General features: G+C 34.1%; 1 protein-coding gene across 1 annotated transcript; it reads left to right on the top strand.

Annotated features, from left to right (window-relative positions):
• Positions 1 to 1,963: 1,963 nt before the first annotated feature.
• LOC132720618 (uncharacterized) lies at positions 1,964 to 23,614 on the top strand. Its single transcript, XM_060704777.1, has 9 exons — positions 1,964 to 2,105; positions 3,747 to 4,082; positions 14,184 to 14,314; positions 14,790 to 15,018; positions 20,537 to 20,824; positions 21,350 to 21,652; positions 21,860 to 22,003; positions 22,475 to 22,508; positions 22,747 to 23,614. Exons 1-9 carry the CDS (start codon positions 2,045 to 2,047, stop codon positions 22,898 to 22,900), a joined length of 1,680 nt encoding a protein of 559 aa, XP_060560760.1. The 5' UTR covers positions 1,964 to 2,044; the 3' UTR covers positions 22,901 to 23,614.
• Positions 23,615 to 27,631: the final 4,017 nt, after the last annotated feature.

Raw genomic sequence — 27,631 nt, 5'->3', positions numbered from 1 at the left:
TAGCCTTAGTAACGGCATTCTCAATTTTTAAATTGCATCTCAAAATTGCCAAAAATCACTTTTTTGCGTTGATTTTTTCAATCCAAACTGATTTCAAAGTGTTGCAAATTCTCAAATGATTGAGATAGAGTGAAAGGTTTTTCAGCGTTGGTTACACGTTTCCTTCTAATCGACCTGAGGCAAATGTTAGCCTCTCATGTAACCCCTAATGGATCTTTCTGATAGGTGGCGGCGCCGTAAAAAAGATTACTTTTTAAACATCATTTCACAAACGAAAACAAGTGCTTGGGACCTACTTTGGACATTTTAAAACTATTTGAGGCCTAAAAAAGGGAGGGGTGGGGGAGGTCGAAAGTGTGTTGTTTCGCGTATATATGAGATAAAGGGTAAATAAAAAATAGAAATAAATGTAATATAGATGACGCTTTTACCCCAAATTTCTTAATCCACAGTCATGCATTAGAATCAGTACTGTACACATCGAGGTATCACCTCTTTATTTCATATCACAGTTATATAAGTCTATAACTTATTCGGACTGATTCAATTTTCAAAGAATTAAAACGAATCTCATTCGTTATCAAATCTCATTAAACTTAAGATTTCAAAGTCAACAAATAAACCGTATCTCAGTTATCTTTTAAAGTCATTAAAACAGTTTAACGTACAGAAACTATACAAACATTTTATTTCCGTTTATGTTTGAAGAAGTTATAATCTGATACTATTATTAAAGGCACAATATACCTCAGAAATAAAAAAAAAAACATTCTGAAGAAAGGACATTAATTTCATAACCTTTAAATAATGGTTTAAGAGCATGGCGGATGCTTGTGACTCACGAAAAGTAGCGCTGAATGTGAAATGATTTGTCATATAAGTAAACAAAGTAGTGTTTTTGTTTTGTTTTCATCAATAAACCATAGCGCCTTCGCCATCTTACCAACACGTGTTCATCATTGTACCATCGCCTTCCGGGGTCATATGCATTTACATATACATGTACATATTTATCAGCATCAAAATATAGTAATAGCAGGTGAATTTCTTCAGGTGTTCCTTACAATCAAATAAAACCAACGCATAAGTAGAAAAAACGTACATATATGTATTGTTACTTGCATTTTACATAAAAATAAGCCACAGCAAATATTTTTTAACATTTTTACATTGCTGTGATTTGTCGGTGAAATGATTGAAAATGCACAAGGAGCTATTATTACAAGATCAAATGTTCAAAACATATTCTGTTTATAACAAATGATTATTTGTTGATAAATGATAACAATTTTCAATAAAAATAGGATTCATGGAATTAAACATTAAAGTTTTATAGCCCTGTCCTGATTACCATCACTTTGATAGACGGATTGTGAATAAGTCGATGCATGGGAATATGGATGGATGTGATAGGATAGATAAATAGTATAAAACATAGAGACGATAGAGAAAATGGAGACAAAACAGCTAGATGTAATGACTGTTCATATACATTTTGTCCGTGAAAGTGAAACTTGTCCGAAAACGAAGCATAAGTAATAATTTAAATTATTATAATAATAAAATCTTTACTCAGAGAAGGCGGTGTACTTAGGTTGCACAAAAGAACATGTACAATTTATTTGTCATATCATGTGTAGTTATATGATCAATGTAATTAATTGTAAAAGGTGACTAATAGGTCCATTTGGCCGGGTGCAAAACACTTTGTTAAATTGTATTGTATTGTATAAATGTTCATTGCATATGTTACTATAATAAACAATTATCTATTTATTTTCAGTATGATTTTTCTTTTTAAATTTAACAATAACAAAGAAAACGAATAACAATTATTAAAAAAGCAAACTACTTAAAATAATGGTATTGTTGTCCATAAAGTCAACAGCATAAACAAATTGTACAAACTAAAGTACTTTCTTAAGTTTTAGACTTCCTAGTGTACTTACGTTTTCAAACATCCTGATCTAAATGAGATATAATAATTTTGTTTAAGATAACGGATTCAGAGGTTAAATCTAAATTTTAGTTTTTACTATTTAAAATGGTTGGATTAAAAATTCTATATGTTTATATAACTGGATTTACAGTTTATTTACATGCTGGTGAGTAATATAAACTACTACACAGGTATACATTTATTTTTAATAATTAACATAACATAGACATAAATGAAAAAAATTATGAATAAACACAAATACGCAGAAATAAATGTGTAGCTTTTGTTTTATTTGAAAAGAAGACCCTTATTTAATATGATTATTTCTTAAAACTTTCTTTTCGTTTATTGAAAATAATTTATTCCGCATTCAATTGATACAAACTTTGAATTGCATTATTTTACGTTACGTTTTATTTAGGCAGTTAGATATATGTCTACACAAAATCGCTACATTTCAATTGCTACATTACTATTACGCTTTACATAATAAACTGAGGATCATATTCCAAGTACCCAAATACCTATGCCCTATCCCAAATCTAAATATATTAGTTTTTTGTCTTAACTAATTGTTCTTTATTTGAAATAACGCACTTTGTTTCGTTATCTGAGATATCGTATTGTGCGTTATTACCAACAAGCAATTATCATAATATTGCAAGCAATTGTTTGTTTGTTTCATTTTTTACGCCTTTTCCCAACAGTGTTTCAGTCATATGAGCGGGTAGTTTCCTAACCATCGTTTCTGGAGAGTTACACCTGTACTAGACTACCTTCCTCCGCGCTAAACTACCAAAGCATCTCCCGGGGATCGAACCCACGCCAGAGAGGTAACTGGATTAGAAGTCATCGACTCTAACCCCTCGACCACGGAGGCGGTTAAGCAATTCATAAGCCCCCCCCCCTCCTACCGGATAGAGCCCAAGCAATGGTCATGGCCATTCAATAAAGCCATTGTGGAACTTAAATCTTAGTTTGTCTATATAATAGAAATAAGTTACGTTTCCCTGCCTAGTTAATAACATATAATATAATAATCTGCAAGATTCAATTTTCTGATCATGAATATGTATAACTTATATTTCCACTTTTCTCTATTATTAGTTATTTTTTTGGAAAAGTTTCATGTTCTTTGGAAGTGATCTCAGGAAACAACTTTTAGGGATGGACAGAGACAGACAGACTGATAGACAGAGGGGAAATCTTTAAACATCCCTGGTTGTACCAGAACAAAACATTTTAAAGCAAAATTTATATACTAAAGATGAGATAATTCTTGAAATAAAGATGCTTGACTTACGAACATTGACATTCATGACATGGCTGAAAACAAAGAACAATTATCTAAAGTTTAAAATAGAAACCATTTGTAGTCACAAAGACGAGAAATGAAAAAGATATCAAATAGATATACCAATTATATTTACAGATTTACCAAGAAGAAAATTAAATAATTTTCAGATCAATTTCAAATTTAATATGAAAATAACCAAGGAGTTTGAGGTAAATCCTTTAAAAAAATGAAGAAGTTTGAGTAAAAAATATTATCAAAGAAGAAAATAAAAAGGCGTGCATACATTCCAAAATGCCATTTACTTATATTTGCGTTGTCTAGGGGACGGACAAATGGACGGCAAACCTGAAGTATCCGGTTAAACCGGTACAGCACTAATAAAGCACTAATAAAGCATGTTTCTGGCGTATAACAGGTGAAGAACTTCAAAGAAAAATCACCACATCATGCTATAATTAATATTATCATTGGTATACTTGAAATAATAGTAAATATTAACAACTGTTTTAGGCACTGTTGAGAGAATATATATACGTGAGAACAAACCAGCTCTGAAAGGTAGTAATATACAGCTCGTGTGTGAGATATCACAGTTTAGTAAGTCTGATACGTTATATGTCTACAAGAGCGACTCTCGTCTTCCTTCCTCATTTCCTGATATCCGGCCAATGACTATCTGTTTCTCCGAATCATTCTGTATGACAAACAGTATTGGCAGATACACATTCAGTGCTGACAAGATTAATGTCTACATCAACATAACCAGTGTAAACAGATCGGAGGATCAGAAATGGTGGACATGTTCTATTGAGAATCAGAGAAAGGATATGTTGGTTAATGTCATAAGTATGAAGTTTTACCCTAAATAATTCAAAATTATTCGTCTTATTATTATATTAGATATGAACGTATTGTGTTTGTTGCACAATTATTGAATTATTTAGTTTGTATTCTATGTGTAAAAAATTCCATAATACAAAGGTGAAAAAAATGAAGCTACAAACGATATTGTACAAAATTAATGCTATTGTAAAGAAATTTATATCCCTTACTTCAAATACATTTCGAGGTGTAAGCTTATGTGGAAAGTATATGATTATGTCTCCCAAAATTTTTGGGAGACATATTGTTTTTGCCTTCGACGTCTATCTGTCCGTCCGTCCGTCTGTCCGCATTCACAGGACAGTAATTATGAGGCTAGAGGGACAATAGGTCACTGTTCTTTTTCTTTGATGTCATTTATTCCGTAATGCTTTTATGCGGCTATTTTCTTTTGTGTGGCTAAAAAGAGCAATAAAGAGAAAAATAGAGTAGCCGCATTATTACTCTCCTGTTAGAACGTCCGTCCGTCCGCATTGAGCTTGTTCGTCCTTCACAGGTCAAAACTACTGGTGGGATTTCAACCAAACTTTACTGGAGTGTACTATCCCTAGTTGTACACATCACCGGCACGTTCCGCTTCGCTGCACAAAATGGCCGCCAGGGCTAAAAATAGAAAAATCTTGTCTGCCCTTCACAGGTCAAACTACTGGTGGGATTTCAACCAAACTTTACAGGAGTGATCAGTACCATCCCTTATTGTGAACATCACAGGCACGTTCCACTTCGCTACACAAAATGGCCGCCCAAGCTTAAAATAGAACAAGAATGTGTTTGTTAAACACAAATGCCCCAGGCTCAGATTCTTGACAGTAACAATATTTAAAAAAATGTGTACCCATCCACTCAGTTATGGACAGAAAAATTGCCAAAAAATTGGAAACACAAGTTATATTATATAGCTTGACAAAGTCATGGCATTTTGTAATTGTGAAAAATATAAGTTGCCAAGTCATTGCTCTGACTTGTGAAGTTGAAAAATATTCAACTGTAAGTTATCTTCCTACCAAATATGAAATACATCTGTCAATAAATAAAGGCTGTCTGGGCAAAAGTGTAAAAATCTATTTTGAGCACTGGTGACCTTGACCAAACTGACCCCTAACTCTATCCAAAGGAAGAATACCATGTAAGTTATCTTCCTACCAAATTTGAAATACATCTGTCAATAAATAAAAGCTGTATGGGCAAAAGTGTAAAAATCTATTTTTTAGCACAAGTGACCTTGACCCAACTGACCCCTTACTCCATCCAAAGGAAGAATACCATGCAAGTTATCTTCCAACCAAATATAAAATATATCTGTCACTTAATAAAGGCTGTATGAGCAAATGTGTAAAATTCTATTTTCAGCATTGGTGACCTTAACCCAACTGACCACTAACTCCATCAAATTTTATGTTTCTATCAATTATAAATAACATCTGTCTATAGAATAAGGTTAATACACCTGTAAAAATGTAAAAATTTATTTTTTACATTGGTGACCTTGAGATTGGTAACGTTGATCTTGACCCAAATGACCCCTTACTTCACCCAAAGAAGGAGGACCTCCCTTGGCATGTTTGTATTAAACTAAGACATCAACTAAAATAAAGGCTGTATGAGCAAAAATGTTTATATTTATTTTTTAAACCAGTGACATTGACCTTGACACTAGAGACCGCTTACTCCACAAAAAATTAGAGGACTATCAAAGGTATCCCCCTACTAAATATGAAAGATATCATTAAAGAAATTAAACAATTAGGAGAAATTTAAGATAAATCCAACTTGTCGAAATAAGTTAACCAGACAAGGCCCTATTTTCAAAGTGAAAAAAGGGAAATAACTGGGAAATATGGATGACACAGTTATATAACTTGGTAATTCATGTACTTTGTATTGATAAGTAAGTGTGGAAATTATAAAGCCATTAGTATAGATAGAACTTAAGATATTTCCAACTTGCCGTTTAAGGTTCACCATTTTTTATTTTCTAAGTGCTGAAAAGGGCAATAACTTGATAAATATGAAAGCCAGAGTTGTGTAACTTGCCCAGATCATGTACTTTGTATTGATTAGAAAGTGTGTAAACTAAGAAGCCATTGGTACAGGTAGAACTTAAGAAAAATCCAACTTGCCGTTCTAGGTTAACCTCGTACGGACAGACGGACGGACAGACGGACGGTTCAATAACTATATGCCCGTGGGCATAAAAATCTTTTTCGTCCTTCACAGGTCAAACTACCAGAGGGATTCATCCAAACTTTACTACAGGAGTTATCAGTACCATCCCTAGTTGTGCACATCACCAGTACGTTCCGCCTCACTGCACAAAATGGCCAAAAGAGCTAAAAATAGAAAAATCTTGTTCGCCCTTCACAGGTCAAACTACTGGTGGGATTTAAATCAAAATTTACAAGAGTGATCAGTACCATCCATAGTTGTGCACATTACCGGCACATTTCGCTTCGCTGCACAAACTGGCCACCAGAGCTAAATATAGAAAAATATGGTCCGCCCTTCACAAGTCAAACTACTGGTGTGATTTCAACCCAACTTTACAGTAGTGATCAGTACCATCCCTTATTTTGAGCATCACCGACAGGTTCCGCTTCGCTGCACAAATGGCCGCCTAAGTTAAAAATAGAAAAATCTTGTCCGCCCTTCATCGGTCAAACTACTAATGGGATTTCAACCAAACCTTACGGAAGTGATCAGTACCATTCCTTGTTGTGCACTTCACCGGTACGTTCCGCTTCGCTGCACAAAATGGCCGCCAGAGCTAAAATTAGAAAAAATCTTGTCCGCCCTTCACAGGTCAAACTACTTGTGGGATTTCAACCGAACTTTACAGGAGTGATCAGTACCATCCCTTATTGTGAATATCACAGGCACGTTCCGCTTCGCTACACAAAATGGCCGCCCAAGCTAAAAATAGAACAAGAATGTGTTTGTTAAACACAAATGCCCCAGGCTCAGATTCTTGACAGTAACAATATTTCAAAAAATGTGTTCCCATTCACTCAGTTATGGACAGAAAAATTGCCAAAAAATTGGAAACACATGTTATTTAGCTTGACAAAGTCATGGCATTTTGTAATTGTGAAAAATATAAGTTGCCAAGTCATTGCTCTGACTTGTGAAGTTGAAAAATATTCAACTTCATGTAAGTTATCTTCCTACCAAATATGAAATACATCTGTCAATAAATAAAGGCTGTCTGGGCAAAAGTGTAAAAATCTATTTTGAGCACTGGTGACCTTGACCAAACTGACCCCTAACTCTATCCAAAGGAAGAATACCATGTAAGTTATCTTCCTACCAAATTTGAAATACATCTGTCAATAAATAAAAGCTGTATGGGCAAAAGTGTAAAAATCTATTTTTAGCACAAGTGACCTTGACCCAACTGACCCCTTACTCCATCCAAAGGAAGAATACCATGCAAGTTATCTTCCAACCAAATATAAAATATATCTGTCACTTAATAAAGGCTGTATGAGCAAATGTGTAAAATTCTATTTTTAGCATTGGTGACCTTGACCCAACTGACCACTAACTCCATCAAATTTTATGTTTCTATCAATTATAAATAACATCTGTCTATAGAATAAGGTTAAAACACCTGTAAAAATGTAAAAATCTATTTTTTTACATTGGTGACCTTGAGATTAGTAATATTGATCTTGTCCCAAATGACCCCTTACTACACCCAAAGAAGGAGGACCTCCCTTGGCATGTTTGTATTAAACTAAGACATCAACTAAAATAAAGGCTGTATGAGCAAAAATGTTTATATTTATTTTTTAAACCAGTGACCTTGACACTAGAGACCGCTTACTCCACAAAAATTTAGAGGACTATCAAAGGTATCCCCCTACTAAATATGAAAGATATCATTAAAGAAATTAAGCAATTAGGTGAAATTTAAGATAAATCCAACTTACCGAAATAAGTTAACCAGACAAGGCCCTATTTTCAAAGTGAAAAAAGGGAAATAACTGGGAAATATGGATGACACAGTTATATAACTTGGTAATTCATGTACTTTGTATTGATAAGTAAGTGTGGAAATTATAAAGCCATTAGTATAGATAGAACTTAAGATATTTCCAACTTGCCGTTTAAGGTTAACCATTTTTTATTTTCTAAGTGCTGAAAAGGGCAATAACTTGATAAATATGAAAGCCAGAGTTGTGTAACTTGCCCAGATCATGTACTTTGTATTGATTAGAAAGTGTGTAAACTAAGAAGCCATTGGTACAGGTAGAACTTAAGAAAAATCCAACTTGCCGTTCTAGGTTAACCTCGTACGGACAGACGGACGGACAGACGGACGGTTCAATAACTATATGCCCGTGGGCATAAAAATCTTTTTCGTCCTTCACAGGTCAAACTACCAGAGGGATTCATCCAAACTTTACTACAGGAGTTATCAGTACCATCCCTAGTTGTGCACATCACCAGTACGTTCCGCCTCACTGCACAAAATGGCCAAAAGAGCTAAAAATAGAAAAATCTTGTTCGCCCTTCACAGGCAAACTACTGGTGGGATTTAAATCAAAATTTACAAGAGTGATCAGTACCATCCATAGTTGTGCACATAACCGGCACATTTTGCTTCGCTGCACAAACTGGCCACCAGAGCTAAATATAGAAAAATCTGGTTCGCCCTTCACAGGTCAAACTAATGGTGTGATTTCAACCCAACTTTACAGTAGTGATCAGTACCATCCCTTATTTTGAGCATCACCGACAGGTTCCGCTTCGCTGCACAAATGGCCGCCTAAGTTAAAAATAGAAAAATCTTGTCCGCCCTTCATCGGTCAAACTACTAATGGGATTTCAACCAAACCTTACGGAAGTGATCAGTACCATTCCTTGTTGTGCACTTCACCGGTACGTTCCGCTTCGCTGGCCAAAATGGCCGCCAGAGCTAAAATTAGAAAAAATCTTGTCCGCCCTTCACAGGTCAAACTACTTGTGGGATTTCAACCGAACTTTACAGGAGTGATCAGTACCATCCCTTATTGTGAACATCACAGGCACGTTCCGCTTCGCTACACAAAATGGCCGCCCAAGCTAAAAATAGAACAAGAATGTGTTTGTTAAACACAAATGCCCCAGGCTCAGATTCTTGACAGTAACAATATTTCAAAAAATGTGTACCCATTCACTCAGTTATGGACAGAAAAATTGCCAAAAAATTGGAAACACATGTTATTTAGCTTGACAAAGTCATGGCATTTTGTAATTGTGAAAAATATAAGTTGCCAAGTCATTGCTCTGACTTGTGAAGTTGAAAAATATTCAACTTCATGTAAGTTATCTTCCTACCAAATATGAAATACATCTGTCAATAAATAAAGGCTGTCTGGGCAAAAGTGTAAAAATCTATTTTGAGCACTGGTGACCTTGACCAAACTGACCCCTAACTCTATCCAAAGGAAGAATACCATGTAAGTTATCTTCCTACCAAATTTGAAATACATCTGTCAATAAATAAAAGCTGTATGGGCAAAAGTGTAAAAATCTATTTTTAGCACAAGTGACCTTGACCCAACTGACCCCTTACTCCATCCAAAGGAAGAATACCATGCAAGTTATCTTCCAACCAAATATAAAATATATCTGTCACTTAATAAAGGCTGTATGAGCAAATGTGTAAAATTCTATTTTTAGCATTGGTGACCTTGACTCAACTGACCACTAACTCCATCAAATTTTATGTTTCTATCAATTATAAATAACATCTGTCTATAGAATAAGGTTAAAACACCTGTAAAAATGTAAAAATCTATTTTTTTACATTGGTGACCTTGAGATTAGTAATATTGATCTTGTCCCAAATGACCCCTTACTACACCCATAGAAGGAGGACCTCCCTTGGCATGTTTGTATTAAACTAAGACATCAACTAAAATAAAGGCTGTATGAGCAAAAATGTTTATATTTATTTTTTAAACCAGTGACCTTGACACTAGAGACCGCTTACTCCACAAAAATTTAGAGGACTATCAAAGGTTTCCCCCTACTAAATATGAAAGATATCATTAAAGAAATTAAGCAATTAGGAGAAATTTAAGATAAATCCAACTTGCCGAAATAAGTTAACCAGACAAGGCCCTATTTTCAAAGTGAAAAAAGGGAAATAACTGGGAAATATGGATGACACAGTTATATAACTTTGTAATTCATGTACTTTGTATTGATAAGTAAGTGTGGAAATTATAAAGCCATTAGTATAGATAGAACTTAAGATATTTCCAACTTGCCGTTTAAGGTTAACCATTTTTTATTTTCTAAGTGCTGAAAAGGGCAATAACTTGATAAATATGAAAGCCAGAGTTGTGTAACTTGCCCAGATCATGTACTTTGTATTGATTAGAAAGTGTGTAAACTAAGAAGTCATTGGTACAGGTAGAACTTAAGAAAAATCCAACTTGCCGTTCTAGGTTAACCTCGTACGAACAGACGGACGGACAGACGGACGGTTCAATAACTATATGCCCGTGGGCATAAAAATCTTTTTCGTCCTTCACAGGTCAAACTACCAGAGGGATTCATCCAAACTTTAATACAGGAGTTATCAGTACCATCCCTAGTTGTGCACATCACCAGTACGTTCCGCCTCACTGCACAAAATGGCCAAAAGAGCTAAAAATAGAAAAATCTTGTTCGCCCTTCACAGGCAAACTACTGGTGGGATTTAAATCAAAATTTACAAGAGTGATCAGTACCATCCATAGTTGTGCACATTACCGGCACATTTTGCTTCGCTGCACAAACTGGCCACCAGAGCTAAATATAGAAAAATCTGGTTCGCCCTTCACAGGTCAAACTAATGGTGTGATTTCAACCCAACTTTACAGTAGTGATCAGTACCATCCATAATTTTGAGCATCACCGACAGGTTCCGCTTCGCTGCACAAATGGCCGCCTAAGTTAAATATAGAAAAATCTTGTCCGCCCTTCATTGGTCAAACTACTAATGGGATTTCAACCAAACCTTACGGAAGTGATCAGTACCATTCCTTGTTGTGCACTTCACCGGTACGTTCCGCTTCGCTGCACAAAATGGCCGCCAGAGCTAAAAATAGAAAAAAACTTGTCCGCCCTTCACAGGTCAAACTACTTGTGGGATTTCAACCGAACTTTACAGGAGTGATCAGTTACATCCCAAGTTGTGCACATCATCGGCACATTTTGCTTCGCTGCACAAAATGGCCACCAGAGCTAAAATAGAAAAATTTTGTCCGCCCTTCTCAGGTTAAACTACTGGTGGGATTTCAACCAAACTTTACAAGAGTGATCAGAACCATTCCTTGTTGTGCACCTCACCGTCACGTTCCACTTCGCTGCACAAAATCGCCGCCAGAGCTAAAAATATAAAAAATCTTGTCCGCCTTTCACATGTCAAACAACTGGTGGGATTTCAACCGAACTTGACGGTAGTGATCAGTACCATCCCTAGTTGTGCACATCACCGGAACGTTCCGCTTCGCTGCAGAAAATGGCCGCCAGAGGTAAAAATAGAAAAATCTTGTCCGCCCTTCACAGGTCAAACTACTAGTGGGATTTCAACCGAACTTTACAGGAGTGATCAGTTACATCCCAAGTTGTGCACATCATCGGCACATTTTGCTTCGCTGCACAAAATGGCCACCAGAGCTAAAAATAGAAAAATCTTGTCCGCCCTTCTCAGGTTAAACTACTGGTGGGATTTCAACCAAACTTTACAAGAGTGATCAGGACCATTCCTTGTTGTGCACCTCACCGGCACGTTCCGCTTCGCTGCACAAAATCGCCGCCAGAGCTAAAAATAGAAAAAATCTTGTCCGCCTTTCACATGTCAAACTACTGGTGGGATTTCAACCGAACATTACGGTACTGATCAGTACCATCCCTAGTTGTGCACATCACCGGAACGTTCCGCTTCGCTGCAGAAAATGGCCGCCAGAGGTAAAAATAGGAAAAATCTTGTCCGCCCTTCACAGGTCAAACTACTAGTGGGATTTCAACCGAACTTTACAGGAGTGATCAGTACCATCCTTAGTTGTGCACATCACCGGCACGTTCCGCTTCGCTGCACAAAATGGCCGCCAGAGATAAAAATAGAAAAATCTTGTCTGGTCTTCATAGGTCAAACTTCTAGTTGGATTTCAACCAAACTTTACAGGAGTGATCAGTTACATCCCAAGTTGTGCACATCATCGGCACATTTTGCTTCGCTGCACAAAATGGCCACCAGAGCTAAAAATAGAAAAATCTTGTCCGCCCTTCACAGGCTAAACTACTGGTGGGATTTCAACCAAACTTTACAAGAGTGATCAGAACCATTCCTTGTTGTGCACTTCACCGGCACGTTCCGCTTCGCTGCACAAAATCGCCGCCAGAGCTAAAAATAGAAAAAATCTTGTCCGCCTTTCACATGTCAAACTACTGTTGGGATTTCAACCAAACTTTACAAGAGTGATCAGAACCATTCCTTGTTGTGCACCTCACCGGCACGTTCCGCTTCGCTGCACAAAATGGCCGCCAGAGCTAAAAATAGAAAAAATCTTGTCCGCCTTTCATATGTCAAACTACTGGTGGGATTTCAACCGAACTTTACGGTAGTGATCAGTACCATCCTTAGTTGTGCATGTCACCGGAATGTTCTGCTTTGCTTCACAAAATGGCCGCCAGAGCTATAAATAGAAAAATTTTGTCTGGCTTTTACAGGTCAAACTACTGGTGTGATTTCAATGGAACTTCACATTCAAGAGTGACCATACCTAGTTTTGGAGCATATCTTTTCGTGACAAAAACCCTTCTAGTTTTTCAATTAAATTACTATAATAGATATATCCCTCTGTTTTCCTTTGAATGTTTCACATGTATGGAATGTTATATATTTGAATGTCTACACGTTTTGTGATTTCTTTTCTTGTTAAATTGTCTTAACTGTAAGTATTTTCTTTCCATTTCCCTTCTTATCCCATATTGTGCCCTGCCCTTTTCCCCATCTCCCTATCTGTTCCTTAACCTATTGTCCCTATTATTCCCGTATTGGCCCATTCAGTTCTTATCATTTCATATACAACATGTCCCTCGCCCTTGTGTACTCTCCCAGGTTTGGTTTGATCCCCTCTCGGTGCATACATACAGACATACATTTAACAAGCAGCATTCCAACAATGAATTCCGTATATGATAAATTAACATACAAAACAGAACGGATCAAACATTTTACTTGACAAAAACATATATACATGTTCATCGCCAATACGTTGGGACAATGTATAGCGGTAAAAAGTAACATAATCGTCAGAAAAGTATGTCATAATTTATCACATCAACATATTTACAAGACATTTCCTAAATATCACAAGTCCTTTCTATGTATGTCAGACATCCGAAATACGCGAAAATAAAGAACACCCAAGTGCATTAATATATAGACATTTACAAAGAAACGAATGTGATACTACCATCGAAAATTCATCATATACAGACAACACAAAAGTGTATCTTCCTAAATATATCACAAAGAAAAATGAAAAACGTTTGTGTATACAAATAGCATAGAGAAAAACAGAATCACTCAAGGAAGCCCAACAAGGCAAAATTGTAAAATGTTGCAGGCTCGGTTTGATTGAGCCTGTTCATGGACGGTACTGGAAATGCAAGCTACCGTCCACATCCCACAGCACCGGTTTAAGCAGAATTCAAAATTTAAACACGAAAAAAGTAAAATTTTGAATTCAGAAACACCCGCAGATATGTTTTTACGGCGGTTTTTATGGAACCTTCAATGTGACACAGTATTGTCATTCCATGAAAAACGGTGTATGGTCCCCAAGTAAAAAATGCGTGTGCCTTAAACGAAAATTCAATGAGCGGAACTTATTATTGAACAAATAAAGAAAATAAGAATCCCCAAAGAAAGCACAACACGACAAAATTGAAAAAGTTAAAGATACAGAAACTACACTTAAACACTCGTGTTTAAAACAGACGTTTTTTAAACCAACAAAGTTTACAATAAAAGAAAAAAAATGTTCATATTCTGATATAGCTGTCATTTTTTGGATGTTACAGCTGTACCAGTATCACTCCAGTATGAAAACCCTCCGAGCCAGGTTCAAGATTTAGCACAGAATGCTGTTCAACTTAAATGTAGTACCGGGTGTTCCTATCCGCAACCATCATTAACTTGGTATTATTCTGAGGTATGATTTGCTTAAATTTTCATTCAGGATGGGAGGTTAGGAATTTGAAAAGTACCTGTGAGAAGTCTCCGTCTTACTATATATCTGCCCCTAAAACAAATAAAAGTGAGTTTTTCTTCTTTCAAAGGCTAGTTTCGTTAAACAATTACAGGTCATATCAATGTCTTACTATGGCTACATGCTGTTGTAATTAGAGGGCGATCGATAATACTAAACTAAATCACGAAGATCTCAAATTAATAAAAAATGTCTTCGTTTCATGCTCTCTAGGAAAGAAAACAAGTGAAAACCATTTTCTCTGGTCACAAGAAATAAGAGCAAGAAAGGAGCAAATAAGGAATGGAATATTTCAGACAATGTTAGCACCAATTTTAAAACAGGTTATTTTGTCATAATTCTTTAAAGTCACTACCGATGTAACTATTGTTTTCAATGTGCTGGATAGTGTAATCTTCAAAATTAATCAACATTTCAGTCAGGAAGTGATTCCCTTCAAGTCTGGTCAACACCAGGATCTGCGTCTGATACAACAACAGGATGTTCTGACTCTGAGAGAAAATATTCTTCAATTTTATCTCTTCCAAGATATACAACATTCCCTGGTAACGTAAAGAAAACTGTCCAGTTAAAATGCAGCATTTTATCATTTACTGGAATGTCTGAACAACTACACACAGATTTCACAACTGAAATTCAATGTGCCGGTGAGTTCAAAATTATTTAAATGCTTATCGACATACATTGCATTAAAAGTCTCGTACTTTATTACTATTATTCTGTCACTTTACTTTCGGTTGTCATAGGACATTAAATTCTGCTTTAATTTTTCGACCTCTTTCACTATTGTCTCTCTATTTTTTTTAAGAAAAGATTTGTTCTTTGTATTAAGGCGAACTCGCATTTTTATACTCCTACCACAGATTTGTATGTGGTGGTGGATCTCTTTGTCCCTTCCCGTCCCATCGCAGAAACCGATAGAGACAACAATTTCAAAATTAACATGTCAAAGCAATATTTTAATGCAACTGTCTTTATCAAGATTCATAACTCTGGTTTAATTAAGAAAATATACCAAAAATGTTCCAAAGTGGCTATTGCTTTAGTTTTTATCCTTTGATTGTTCCTCCAAGACGACTTGAATGATCTTGAGTCATAAAAATGATTTACCTTCAGTTTTAAATTATTGAAATTTGCTACTTTTCGCTGCTGCCGGCTAGGAACCGGTTAATAAACTTGAACTTGAAATCTTGATATAATATGATTATCCACTGTGTGTTTAAAATAGAGAGAAATAAGAATCTCTAAAGAAAGCCCAACACGGAAAAATTGAAAATGTTGCAGGCTCGGTTTAATTGAGTCTGTTCATAAGACTGTTTTAAGTTTGATAGGTTGTTTGACATAATTCACTTAAATTGGCTTTAGAAGACCAATTGTTCTACTTGTTTTACTTAGTCATCTCCTTTTTTCTTTTTTGTACCAAAATGATGGTTAGCAGGTGATTAGACTCTATAGCAAGGTAATTTATTGTTATTATTATTGTTATAAAGATGAAACACATGAATATATAGGTCCAATTTAAATTTGGCTTCAGATAACTTGATTTTTTAATAGTACAGATAGCTGATGGGAGTATGAATTAACTTCAATGACATTTCAAGTTCTAAGTAATAAGCAAAATCTTTCAAAAAATGTAAGGAATGAATACATTTTTATAGGCATGTAAATAAACTTTCGGTATAACCTGGTTTCTTTTGAAATTAATTCAGTTTCCTTCTTTTATTTTAAGAATAATTAATGACAATAATTTTGTTTTATTGTTATGTAGTGGTTAAGGTAGTGAGTGTCAAAGCACTTGCCCTTAACCGCTATGGGTTCATATCCCGCAAGGTAATTCACTTATGTGAGGACATTATCCAGACAGCTAGCCAAACATTGGTAGTTCTACTCGGTAGTAATATATTAGTAATACAAATTATAAAAACATGTTTGAATATGATAATATAATTTTCATAAGTTTATTGGTTAATACGTACAGTAGCTCTCTAGAACATTGCTCTGAAATGTATTTGCCTCCCTGTTTATCTATGGCTTATTAAAACTGATAAATTACTCCATCCTGCATATGTCATAATATCTGTCAATATCATTCCTTTTTCGAAATGCACAGGAAGACGAAGCAGCTCTAGAACTATGAGGTTTAAATTTATTTCGAATGCCTGCTCTAAGCATTGTCAGTTTTATCCACAGTGACAGAGTTTGTTTAGAAACCGATTTAAAAGGTGGAATCGTAGATATCAATAATCTCTCACTATTTCTCAACGTTTTTTGTACGTTTTATGTATTGTTTAATTATCTTTTGTAATATTTTCCACAGTGAGCTGAAAGGAGCAAAAATATAAAATTGATGATCACATCATTTAAATGAAAAGCATATGTAGCCCAAGCATCAGGGTCAGGATATGTAGAAACGTACATTTTAATTTTTGCGTTTTAGTTTAAAAGCGAATAGATCTTTACTCATATTCGGAAAATATTTAAGTAATTCATTAAAAATATTTTGAATTTTTGATCTATGGACCACTCTGTGTCATCATTGCCCGGTCTACTCGGTTTATCAGCATGTACATTTGAAACTCCTGGGATATGACAGGCAGAGATATGTATTTTTCTACGAATGCACCAAAACTACAGATGTCTAGCTATGCTATCTAAGGTGTCAATTCCCCCCATAATTATTAATATACGCGCAGCTTGTAGTATTGTCAGATGTACGTTGGTTAAATGTTTACAAAACGTGTATATACCGATTTCGCATGATCTTGTTGTTATAAAACGATTTAAGGTGAGTCGTAGATGATACGTTTTTGTACTTTAAATGTTTAGAAACACATTAATTTTGCGTTTTAGTTTAAAAGCAATAATATTTACTCAGATGTCATTGAAACTCCTGGATTGACAGCAGAGATAATTATCTAAGGTGTAATCTAATTAATTCATTGTCAGATTCGTGTTAAATGTTTAAATTTAATTCAAGAATAATAATATGCGATTTTTGTTCATCAATTGACCAATATCCTTTAGTTTTAGATTGTTCGGTTTTGTTATAGATGTCGTACATTGTTTTCGAAGAATCGGTATAGATTATAACATCGGGTTCTTTAATAACAATTGGCTTGTAGCTGTCCCTTAAATTAATTTATTATCCCCCATTCTAATAATGGTTTAACTGTATGTGGAACTGTCATAAATCTGTCAAAGTTCCCCCTATGACGTTTCAGGTAATGGTCTTTCACTTTTTCGAGCGGTTTTATGTGAATTATTGCATATTGTACCCCGAGTTCCGCGGCATTCAATTTTCCAATGAGTTTTGCAAATTTGCGTATTGTCGTACGTTTAGTGTGTAATTTTGAGTTATAGTCTCTTCTTTATTTGTCGTTAATCAGACCGTCATTGAAGGGCTACACAATATAAACCATAAGAGAACTATTCTATTGCATGGTCCGAGTACAGATTTTGAAAGACTTACTGTTAAACCTAATTTTTCGAATAATTGTACAGTATCTCGGACATTTTCTAAACACGAATGATACGTATCTGCATGTAGCCAAGTGTCCTCAGATAAGAGAAAACCAGTTTCATTAATTTTCTCTATATTCTAGGAGAGCATGAATAACCAATAAACAATGCAAAGAATTGGTATTTTACGTCATTATATTAAAACCGGAAATATTTGCGATTAGTTTCCTTGATTTTTATAGAGTACTAAGCATCTTCAATGTCACTTGAAACCATAAACCTATTTTTCCTAACGATTGTCAATGCCAATTTGAGGGATTCCATTTTAAAATGACTGTTTTCTATGAAATGCTTTCTTAGGACGTGTAAAACTATTTGATATAAATTCATCAGGTTCGGAAAAATGTACTTTCTCAATGATACCATTTTCTAAGAATTTATTTCTTTCCGTTTGTATTTTCGCATTTTCGTCTGCTGTAAAAGAAAACGGAGTAGGAATATGCTGTTGCCTAGGTATCCGTGACACTTCAATTGTACAGCCTCTTACTGTGTTTAGAACCCATTCGTCTGGCGTTATAGTTTCCCACATTGATATCTTATCCGCTTTCCCGTTTCCCGATTTTCAAAATATTTTTTCATACGGTTGATTTTCCCTCTTACATTTTTAATGCGATTTTTCTCGTCAGCTTCTTTTCATTAATGCGTTTGGTTTTCAGAATTATTGTTTACTCCCTGTTGCTCTTTCGTTGCTGATGACTGGTTTGTGTGCACAGTAGTCGATATGATAACAGTAAGTCCAGCTTTATTCTCTCTTTTCGTGCGTCATTTGAACTAACTACTGGTTGAGCTAGAATCTTGTATGCATTACCAGTCAACTCCTTGAACTCTCGTAAAGCAGTTTGTTTCTTCAAAACTTCCATCAATTTGAGAACAGGAACTATAGCTTGGCAAAGCAATAATTGCGACCGCTGCATAGCGGTCAAACGATTTCGTATCGCGCTTGAGTTGCCATCACAATTGCTCGTTAACTTTCGGTATCTGGAGGTTTTCTTCATTTTTCGGTCTTTTGTGTTTTGTTGTTATCGCCGTTCCTGGACGGCGATATATACAATTGACAAGATTTAAACAGTTTTACCTGTACACCGCCAGCCTTTAGCCAATCAAAGCAAATAATTCAGTATCACATGATAACAAAATGGACGTCAAAAACTTCAATGAGTGATGCTTAAATGGCCTCGCCCAACCGCCATGTTTTGTTGGGTTACTTATGAGTACAACTGAAAAATACCATTATCAATGTACGAACTTGGTACCAGTCCTTAATCTCTTGCAAGATGAACACAGCAAATTGAAATACTTTTTGTTACATGTCATTTCTGATTAGAGAATGTAGTCTAAAAAGTGTATATATTGTTTTCTTTCCAAAACTTACAGGAAAAACTTTATAAATGCTTTCTTCCGGACGAGTTTACTATGAGTGTTGTTATTGCATCATTGTCGCATATAGCAGGTCAGTTAAAGTCCGTTTCAAAGAGAAACGTCGCAAAGCACTCGACGGAGCTTATAACGTAAATTCCATTTATAGCATGTTCACAGACATCAGTTTTAATGTGTAGCAAGTAACTGTTGTTAATTACGCCGCAATTTCTTTGCCGATTGATGCACGTACTTTAGGTAGCGCATGTAGTCTTATTATTGTACTACGAGTCAAGTTATTGTGATATTTTTCTCATGGCAATACTGAGTATCTCCTACAGAATCTAACTGAGTGCGTCGAAATATTTTGACAATCTGAACGGAATGGTAGAGTAAATCTCGAATAATTTTGTTGGCTTTATGTGTTGACCACATACAATAAAGTATTAGGCAAGAAAGGAAATATTATTTCTATATTCATGGATGAACGGGGATTCCGAGCATTTTTGGAAATGCTAATGCTTGTTAAACTTTTAGATATATTCTCTTTTGGCCGTCACCGTTGCACTTTGGATGCCAGCTGGGCAAGTTCCGTTGAAATTTCATCACCTGTTTCCTCGCTGTCAAGGTAGTTAGTTCTATATGTAGATCTTTTTGCATTGGAAATTCTTCATATTTTACGGATGAACAAATAATTTTTTTTCGCATTCCTAAAATAAAAAAAAATATATTTTTGAATTCATAGTTAATCAGTTACAATGAATGATGCCGTAGACAAATAAAAGTGAAATGTAGGAAGAACTTTCAAATATTTTTTGTTTTGTTACATCATGATTATTCATGGTCCATATTACTAATAAGTCGTACAAATACTTCCATCATAGAATAAATTATTCATGATAAACATTTTATATAATTTGTGAATATTCAGCTTATATCTTATGATTTAAAATCCATTTTCTGCAAAACTTACTTGTTGGGTGAATAATGAATAATTGTAGAAATATATCATTTATCTTTATAATGTTTACATCATTTTGATATTGAACCTATAAACAAAGTTTTTTCCTTAAAGTATTGAAGGATAATCAAATAGTAATAGAAAAAGTGTAAATAAAAGTAAAACAATTCATTGATATGCTAAAATCTTTATTTCGATTTATATATATTTAAATTGTTAAAATGTTAATATTTATTTGTATGATGATGTGTACTTGTGCATGTCAAAACCAAACGATATGCTACGTTCAGTACTATTTTTCATACTTGCTAAAATATTATTTATTTTAGAACGGACAAACGTAAAATCGTTTTATATTGGACAGAATGAAAGTCAAACGGTGGCGACATTAGAGGAACATGATGTGAACATTCCGCTTACTTGCATTGTAACTGGAATATCTGCCAAAGAACTTTATATCATATTTAACGGGGACATTATTGCAAGACAGTCTAACACAAATAAATTAGAATACAATGTTCAAGACGTAACTTGTACTAAAGGCGGCATTTATATCTGCAAAGCAGTTGATAATTTCGGTGCCTCAACAAACAAAACTGCTACGCTATTTGTAGAATGTAAGTTTATCTTAAAATGCTAGTGAGTATTCTAGGTTAGTGTTTTAGTATAATACAAACTCAGTAATTAATAAATTAATGTATATAAATCGGTATAATGTTTAATTAAAATGAAATTGAAACTATTAGAGTAAGAGTACATGAACATATTGTAACATTTATATTTTCTATTTGGATGGCTTACTAGCATACAAACTAAACAAGACCCGAAGGATGGTTTATATATTTTATTATATGTATTTTATTATATGTGTTGCATCCAAGTATACACTCATAAACTCCCAAACATCAAGTAAACATACACACAGTAACAATAACGATATTTGATATTAAAGGCGTGGCTTATTATATCTTGTAGACTTGCTTACTACACATATAACTGTTTAAGATTTATCATCTGAATGATATGACATTAATGATTGAATAATTTATAAAGTAGTTTAATCATTTTATTTCACTACTATATATTTTATGCTTAGAATAATAATTTTGTCGGACATGGGATTTTTATTTATATTTTGATAGGTTCTCCACGGCCAGTTCGACAAGTTCTTCACAATATAACGAGTCAGGTCGGTGAATCCGTAACACTTTCATTCATGGTTATAGCTTATCCTAAACCTGGACCTAAAGGATTTTCATGGTCCATGGAAGATCGACTTAATTGGGTTTCTTTACTGAGTAACGAAGATCTTCAAATTTCATCATCTGATTTGGAGACAAATCTAACAATCTCAAATGTATCTCGTGAACAGTTTGGAAAATATCGTGTAACTACTATTAACAGAATCGGTTCATACGACCAGATATTGTTCCTCTCAGAGAAAGGTATTGTTAGTTATTATTCTTTTGAAATGGACAATTTCTGGACCTAATAACACATCGTCTTGACAAAAGAAAATATTACAAGTATTGAATTTTATGGATATTTTAATTGTCATTTTTATACATGTTATTTTTAAACATGAATCAGTTCCAACATCAGTTTTTGTAAGCTTTTTAATTGCCTATTCATATTATTATCTGCTTACTTAGATTTCAGACCTGACACATGCAATAAGTACAATGAAGAGAAATGCTCCTTTACAACTACAATAGTTCTCGGAATAGTATGTGTTGTTCTGGTTGGCTATGGTACTGGTGTATCCATATTGTACAAAAGAAATACCAATAAGAAAGGTAAAAAGTTGCCTACAGTTTCTTTAAGTAAGACCTTGTAATTGACTGTTATAGATTACTTTGTTCATTTCATGAATTTGTCGAATTCCTTTGCTCGTTTCACGAGAGTCAATTGGTCTACAACCATAAACCACGAAAGCTTTATACATGGAAGTTATTGGCAAGTATAGGATACATGATCCGATATTAAATATATTTATGTAGCAGAACATTAAATGTTATTGAACAAACAATTATTACACATCATATAATTGTTCATTCTAAACTATTTAGAAGTCTATCAAAATTTTATTCAAGCAACATGTTATAAAGAAGTATATCTCAATAACACTATTCTATTGTTTTTATCAATATTTGAAATATTTATGGAAAATGGGCCCATTGCACACCTAACTAATTTAAACCTTTGTATTAAAATACCAAAACCAAAACAATTTTATAACTAAATACGAGTTAAATTTTCTATATCAGGTACAACAACAAATGCAAGATATGGATTCAGAACGTGAGTTTTTGCATTTTTTTTTGTAATAATAATTTCATCTATTTGACAGTAGTCTTTTCCATCATTTATACTATTTCTAATTATTCTTATGCTAGTCTTGAGTATATATAACAAAAATATAATTCCTATACAAACGCGCTGTAGCGAAAAGTTTATAAAACGAAATTTAGAAACGAACCTTTGTTCACAATAAACTAATAAATATTGTTTGGCATATACATTTTTGTGCTTGTTTCAGTGGAAATGACAATATAGGAAATACTACAAATGTAACAGAGGAACAAGATTATGAAAATAATGTTGCAGAAGCTGACGAGGACACTTCTAAACAATATACTGAGCTGACACATTATTCAAACGATGCCGCCACATATGAACCGTTACGTGTTTAGATAAGATGTTTGTAACTTATTTTAATCTCTGTGTTAAAATGTATGTACGAAAGTGACGTAAACTGTTCACATAAAGTAAATAATTTCTAATGCAAACTGAAATATTTGATACATCCAACATCGCAATGGTTTGAATATATAATGAAGAATAAGTTCTGATGTATACTTCTCTGTATTGTCAAAGACTTGATAAGTCACCTTACCTTTCAGAAGAAAGAGTACGAATTCAGTATATGAATACACAAATGATATATACTTGTAACTGTACGCGCACGAGAGACCGATTGGTACAATTCAACTTCATAAATACCCGATTAATTTTCGTAATTTCATAATTTTAACTTCGTTAATTCCCGTTTCAACATACGGAATACACGAATTCTCCATTTCAGCTTCATGAATTCACGAAGTTGAATCCGTGATGTTGAAATCGTGAATTCATGATGTTGAAATACGGAATTCATTAAGTTGAAATCGTGGATTCTTGAACATGAAAATGTGAATTTACAAAGATGAAGTCTGGAATTCATGAAATTGAAATGTCCTCACCGGTCTTTCGTATCATTCTCCCGAGTTCATCTGTTTTCCACTGAGTTTTGTTTTACGTTCATGCTATTTAATTGATTATCTTTGAAATATGCTCTCCTTGTTTAGCAAATATATGTATCATATCAATTAATAATATATGTATTTCATAAAATATTTATGCATGTACACATTGTTTTTCTTATTCGACCTTCATATCATTTTTATCGTTTCTACAATTGTCAATAGGATAATTTTATGCAACATTATATTAGACGATGTTCCCCGACATTGTCATGTATGTTTTGAATACTGTTAATATATGTCTTTTTTATCACAAATACCCATTGAAAAAAATGTTGTTTTTCTGAGTAATATAGACACTTGTGAAAAGCATAAAAAATAGTCAGTATGTGTTCAAATGGCTGTAATACAGTCATATCACCGCTTTGTAGGACTATCAATCCTTTGATTCCATTTAATTTTAGATAAATGCCGTGAAACAAATTGAAATTTTCCTTTCAACAGACATATATTCGTAAATAAATGAAACCTTATAATAGTGGTCATTAAGTAATTGATTGTAAAGGCAATATAACTTTGTTCTTGGGTGACACATTAAATCCGATCATTTAAACTTACTTCTGACAATGTGAGTAGACCATTTGCCTTTTCAAAAATTCTTGTATAGTGTTATTAATACTTTCAATTTGCAGTAATCGATCTAATCAACATCTTGTTATAACTGTTAAAAATATGAACCGCGTCATGACAAAACCAACGTAATGCGTTTGCGACCAGCATGGATCCAGACCAGCCTGCGCATCTGCGCAGTCTGATCAGGATCCATGCTGTTCGCTATCAGTTTCTCTACATGTAATAGGGTTGGTAAGCGTACATAATGAATCTTGATCAGACTGCGCGTATGCGCAGGCTGGTCTGGATCCATGCTGGTCGCAATCCCATTATGTTGGTTTTGTCATGACGCGGCTCAATTATTGTATTATATAGCTAGCTTAAGGTCTTCAACGGATCCGTCTTTTATACCGTGGCAGGACGGGTACGCTGAAACAACGTCGTAGGGTAAGTCTAACAATCATCGTGCCAGGTATCTGACACATCCGTATGCATTTATGTAGCATTTAATAGAGTAAAGTGAAACATATCCTGATAAGATAATATATAATCTATTAATCAGCCAAATATCAACATATATATTAACTAATTTCGGACATAACTGTCTCTATTCATTTCTTGTAGGTACAATACCTTAGTATATTAAGCCAAAACTTGCTTTCTTTATGTACGAGGAATATCTGGAGAAATTTGGGGCCATATAAGACGTTAAGCCGACGAAAGCTAAACATGTCAAGAACATAAAGAATAATTGATTACTGAATCATAAATTCTGGTATTCATTTTTGTCCTCAATTTAATTAGTTTTATGTTTAGTATTATCCTTTATGCATAAACACATTACATATATTGGATCCTTAATAATCCAACAACATTAAATCTCCCAGCAGACACTCATACTTTCAACTAAAACAATAAACATTTGCACACAAGAGGAAATAAAACCGGATACAAATAATTAACAATTTTGTTGCAAACATATTTATATCGGGATTGTTTTTTTGTTTGTTTTTGATTCACTTCAGTTCCTCTGGAGTTAAAATAACGTGTGAATTTAAATAATGTTACGCGTAAAAAGGTTGCAAGCTTGTAAAAGAAAAATTAATTTTGTATTCATATCGTTATTACAGTAAATTTGTTTTAATGTTTCTTAGGTTAACTGTCGTCAAACACCTCCATTCGATATATCTTACACAGAATACCTGTAGCAGATGTTTTCATACACTAACAACAATTGGAATGAAAAATCTAACAATTTATTGAACTAAACATACTTTTTTTAAATAGTTAACCCTTACTCCACAGATACTAGATTTTAACTCTCAAAGATTCCTATTTTACCTCACTTTAGTGTGGATGCAAATCATCAATAACGGCACATTAACTCATTATAAAGATATCTTAGTCAAGAATACATACTTGCTTTTAAAATATATAATAACTTATAGGTATAATTCTCAGTCAAAAGTTTCAACGCACTTGACACCGAGAAAAAGGGAGAGAATAATTTTCAGCACCAGACTGGAATTAATTATAAATTCTGATTATGTAATCAAAGATGTGTAAACTGACTACTATAAAATCTGGTAAAAGTAATCTGGTAATCCATCGAAAGCAGTTCAAACAAAATAGAGAAAATAAGAATCCCCAGAACATTTCACATGAACTGGTACAAACATCCGCAGATGTGATCAGTTTGATTGAGTCCGTTCAGGAGATATAATGTAATGTGAAGCATCTCTTGTGCCGCTAGCACCGGCTTCAACACAAACTTGCTGAAATCAATGATTCATTGGACAGAACAAATATAACAATATGTAAGTCACACTGTAAGTAAACTAAGGGGGTCAACAGTATGTCACAGCTGTCAAAACAAACAATTAAGGCAGATCAATGTTGCTTTTTCATGAACATAGTTAAGATAATCAGTGCTTTATAAGTTGTTAAGATCTATTCTTATTTTTTTAAATTGTAGAAAATAAGAACCCCTAAAGAAAGCCCAACACGGCAAAATTGAAAATGTTTCAGACTCGGTTTGATTGAGCCTGTTCATGGACGGTACTGTCAAGTACAAACTACCGTCTACGTCCCCTAGCACCTGCTTTAGCAGAATTCAACATTAAACATGAACTGGTACAATTTTGAATTTTGAAACATCCGCAGATGTGTTCATACGGCGGTTATCATTTCTTTTGATTACCGACACAAAGTTGTGTTATTGAACTACAGTAACAGAGAATTGAGCTGATCCAAAGTTTCCAGTTATATAAAGAATTAATCGGACAGTACGAGTATAAATAGAACTACCCAAAATAACATTTTTACACATTTTTAATGATGAGGAATTTAATAAGATCTTTAAGATCATTTGAAAAAGGAATTTAGTAAACAAAAATTAGTAAACTGTTCAGTTCAAATTTTGTTATCTTTTTGAATATTTATGTGACACTTCAATGTTTAAAGCACTATTTGAAGAAAAATTTTATTCAAGATTATTTTGTTCATTAAGAGTATAAAACAAGAAAAATTATATTAGAATTAATATTACTGGTCTAGATTTTATGCATTTGCTCCGTATTAAGTGTAAAGAAATAGTGTACAATATACTGATCAGACAGTAATCAAGTATGATCTCATATGAGACAGCACAAACAATTATAGGTTAGTAATTGTTCACGTATAGGCACTTATTATGAGATTAATATAAATGATATGAAAAATGTGCTTAGCTTAAAACACTTGTAATGGCTATGCCATAGCATTATAATCTACTAATTTTACAAATATCTTGAACAATTTTCTGACGAGCCCAAAGTAAAAATGGATTATATTACAAAGTTGATAGTAATCAGACAAATGATAGTCTGTAATATATTAAAATAATGTTATCAGACGATGTACGAAACATCATCCGATGTAAATGTCTTTTTGTACCCCACCTTTTCGAAGAAAAAAGGGGGATATAGAAATAGGCTCCGTCCGTTTATCCGGGCGATCATCGGCTTCATTCCGTCCATAATTTTAGAAACAAAAAGAAGGAAATCCCATAAACCGACTGGTTTATGTGGTAATTTTACTGGTTTATGGGGAAAAAAGCACATAAACCCAAAATGTTGGCAAGTCCGTCCGTCCATTACATTTTCGTGTCCGGTCCATAACTATGTCATTTATCAAAGGAACTTGAAATAACTTGGCACAAATGTTTGTTATAATGAGGCAATGTATCATGCGCATCAACTAGACCCCTGTCTTCAGGGTCAAGGTCACACTTGCTCATTCAAGGTCAATATTGTCTATTTGACGGTATATGTCGTGTCCGGTCCATTACTTTCTTATCTTTGAAGGGATTTTGAAAATAGTTTCCACACTTGTGCACAATAATGAGACGATGTATCATACGCAACAACAGGTCATCTACCTCCAAGGTCAAGGTCACATTTAGATGTCAAAGTTTATCATAGTCTCTTATAGGGTATATTTGTGTACGGTCCATAACTTTTTCATAGATCAAAGGATTTTGAAAATACTTGGCACAAATAGTCACTATAATTAGTCGATGTGTCATGCACA

Source organism: Ruditapes philippinarum, unplaced genomic scaffold (genome assembly GCF_026571515.1).
Source record: "Ruditapes philippinarum isolate M1 unplaced genomic scaffold, ASM2657151v2 ctg1736_1_1_1_1, whole genome shotgun sequence".
In the NCBI taxonomy this organism is placed as follows: Eukaryota; Metazoa; Mollusca; class Bivalvia; order Venerida; family Veneridae; genus Ruditapes; species Ruditapes philippinarum.
The sequence above is the reverse complement of the archived record's forward strand: the minus strand, read 5'-3'. Positions and strand labels throughout refer to the sequence as shown.

Coding starts and splice junctions, on each gene's coding strand:
- LOC132720618 (XM_060704777.1), top strand. CDS start 2,045: ATGGTTGGATTAAAAATTCTATATGTTTATATAACTGGATTTACAGTT. Junction 21,653..21,859: donor ATTGTTCCTCTCAGAGAAAG/GTATTGTTAGTT, acceptor CTGCTTACTTAG/ATTTCAGACCTGACACATGC. Junction 22,509..22,746: donor GCAAGATATGGATTCAGAAC/GTGAGTTTTTGC, acceptor TGCTTGTTTCAG/TGGAAATGACAATATAGGAA.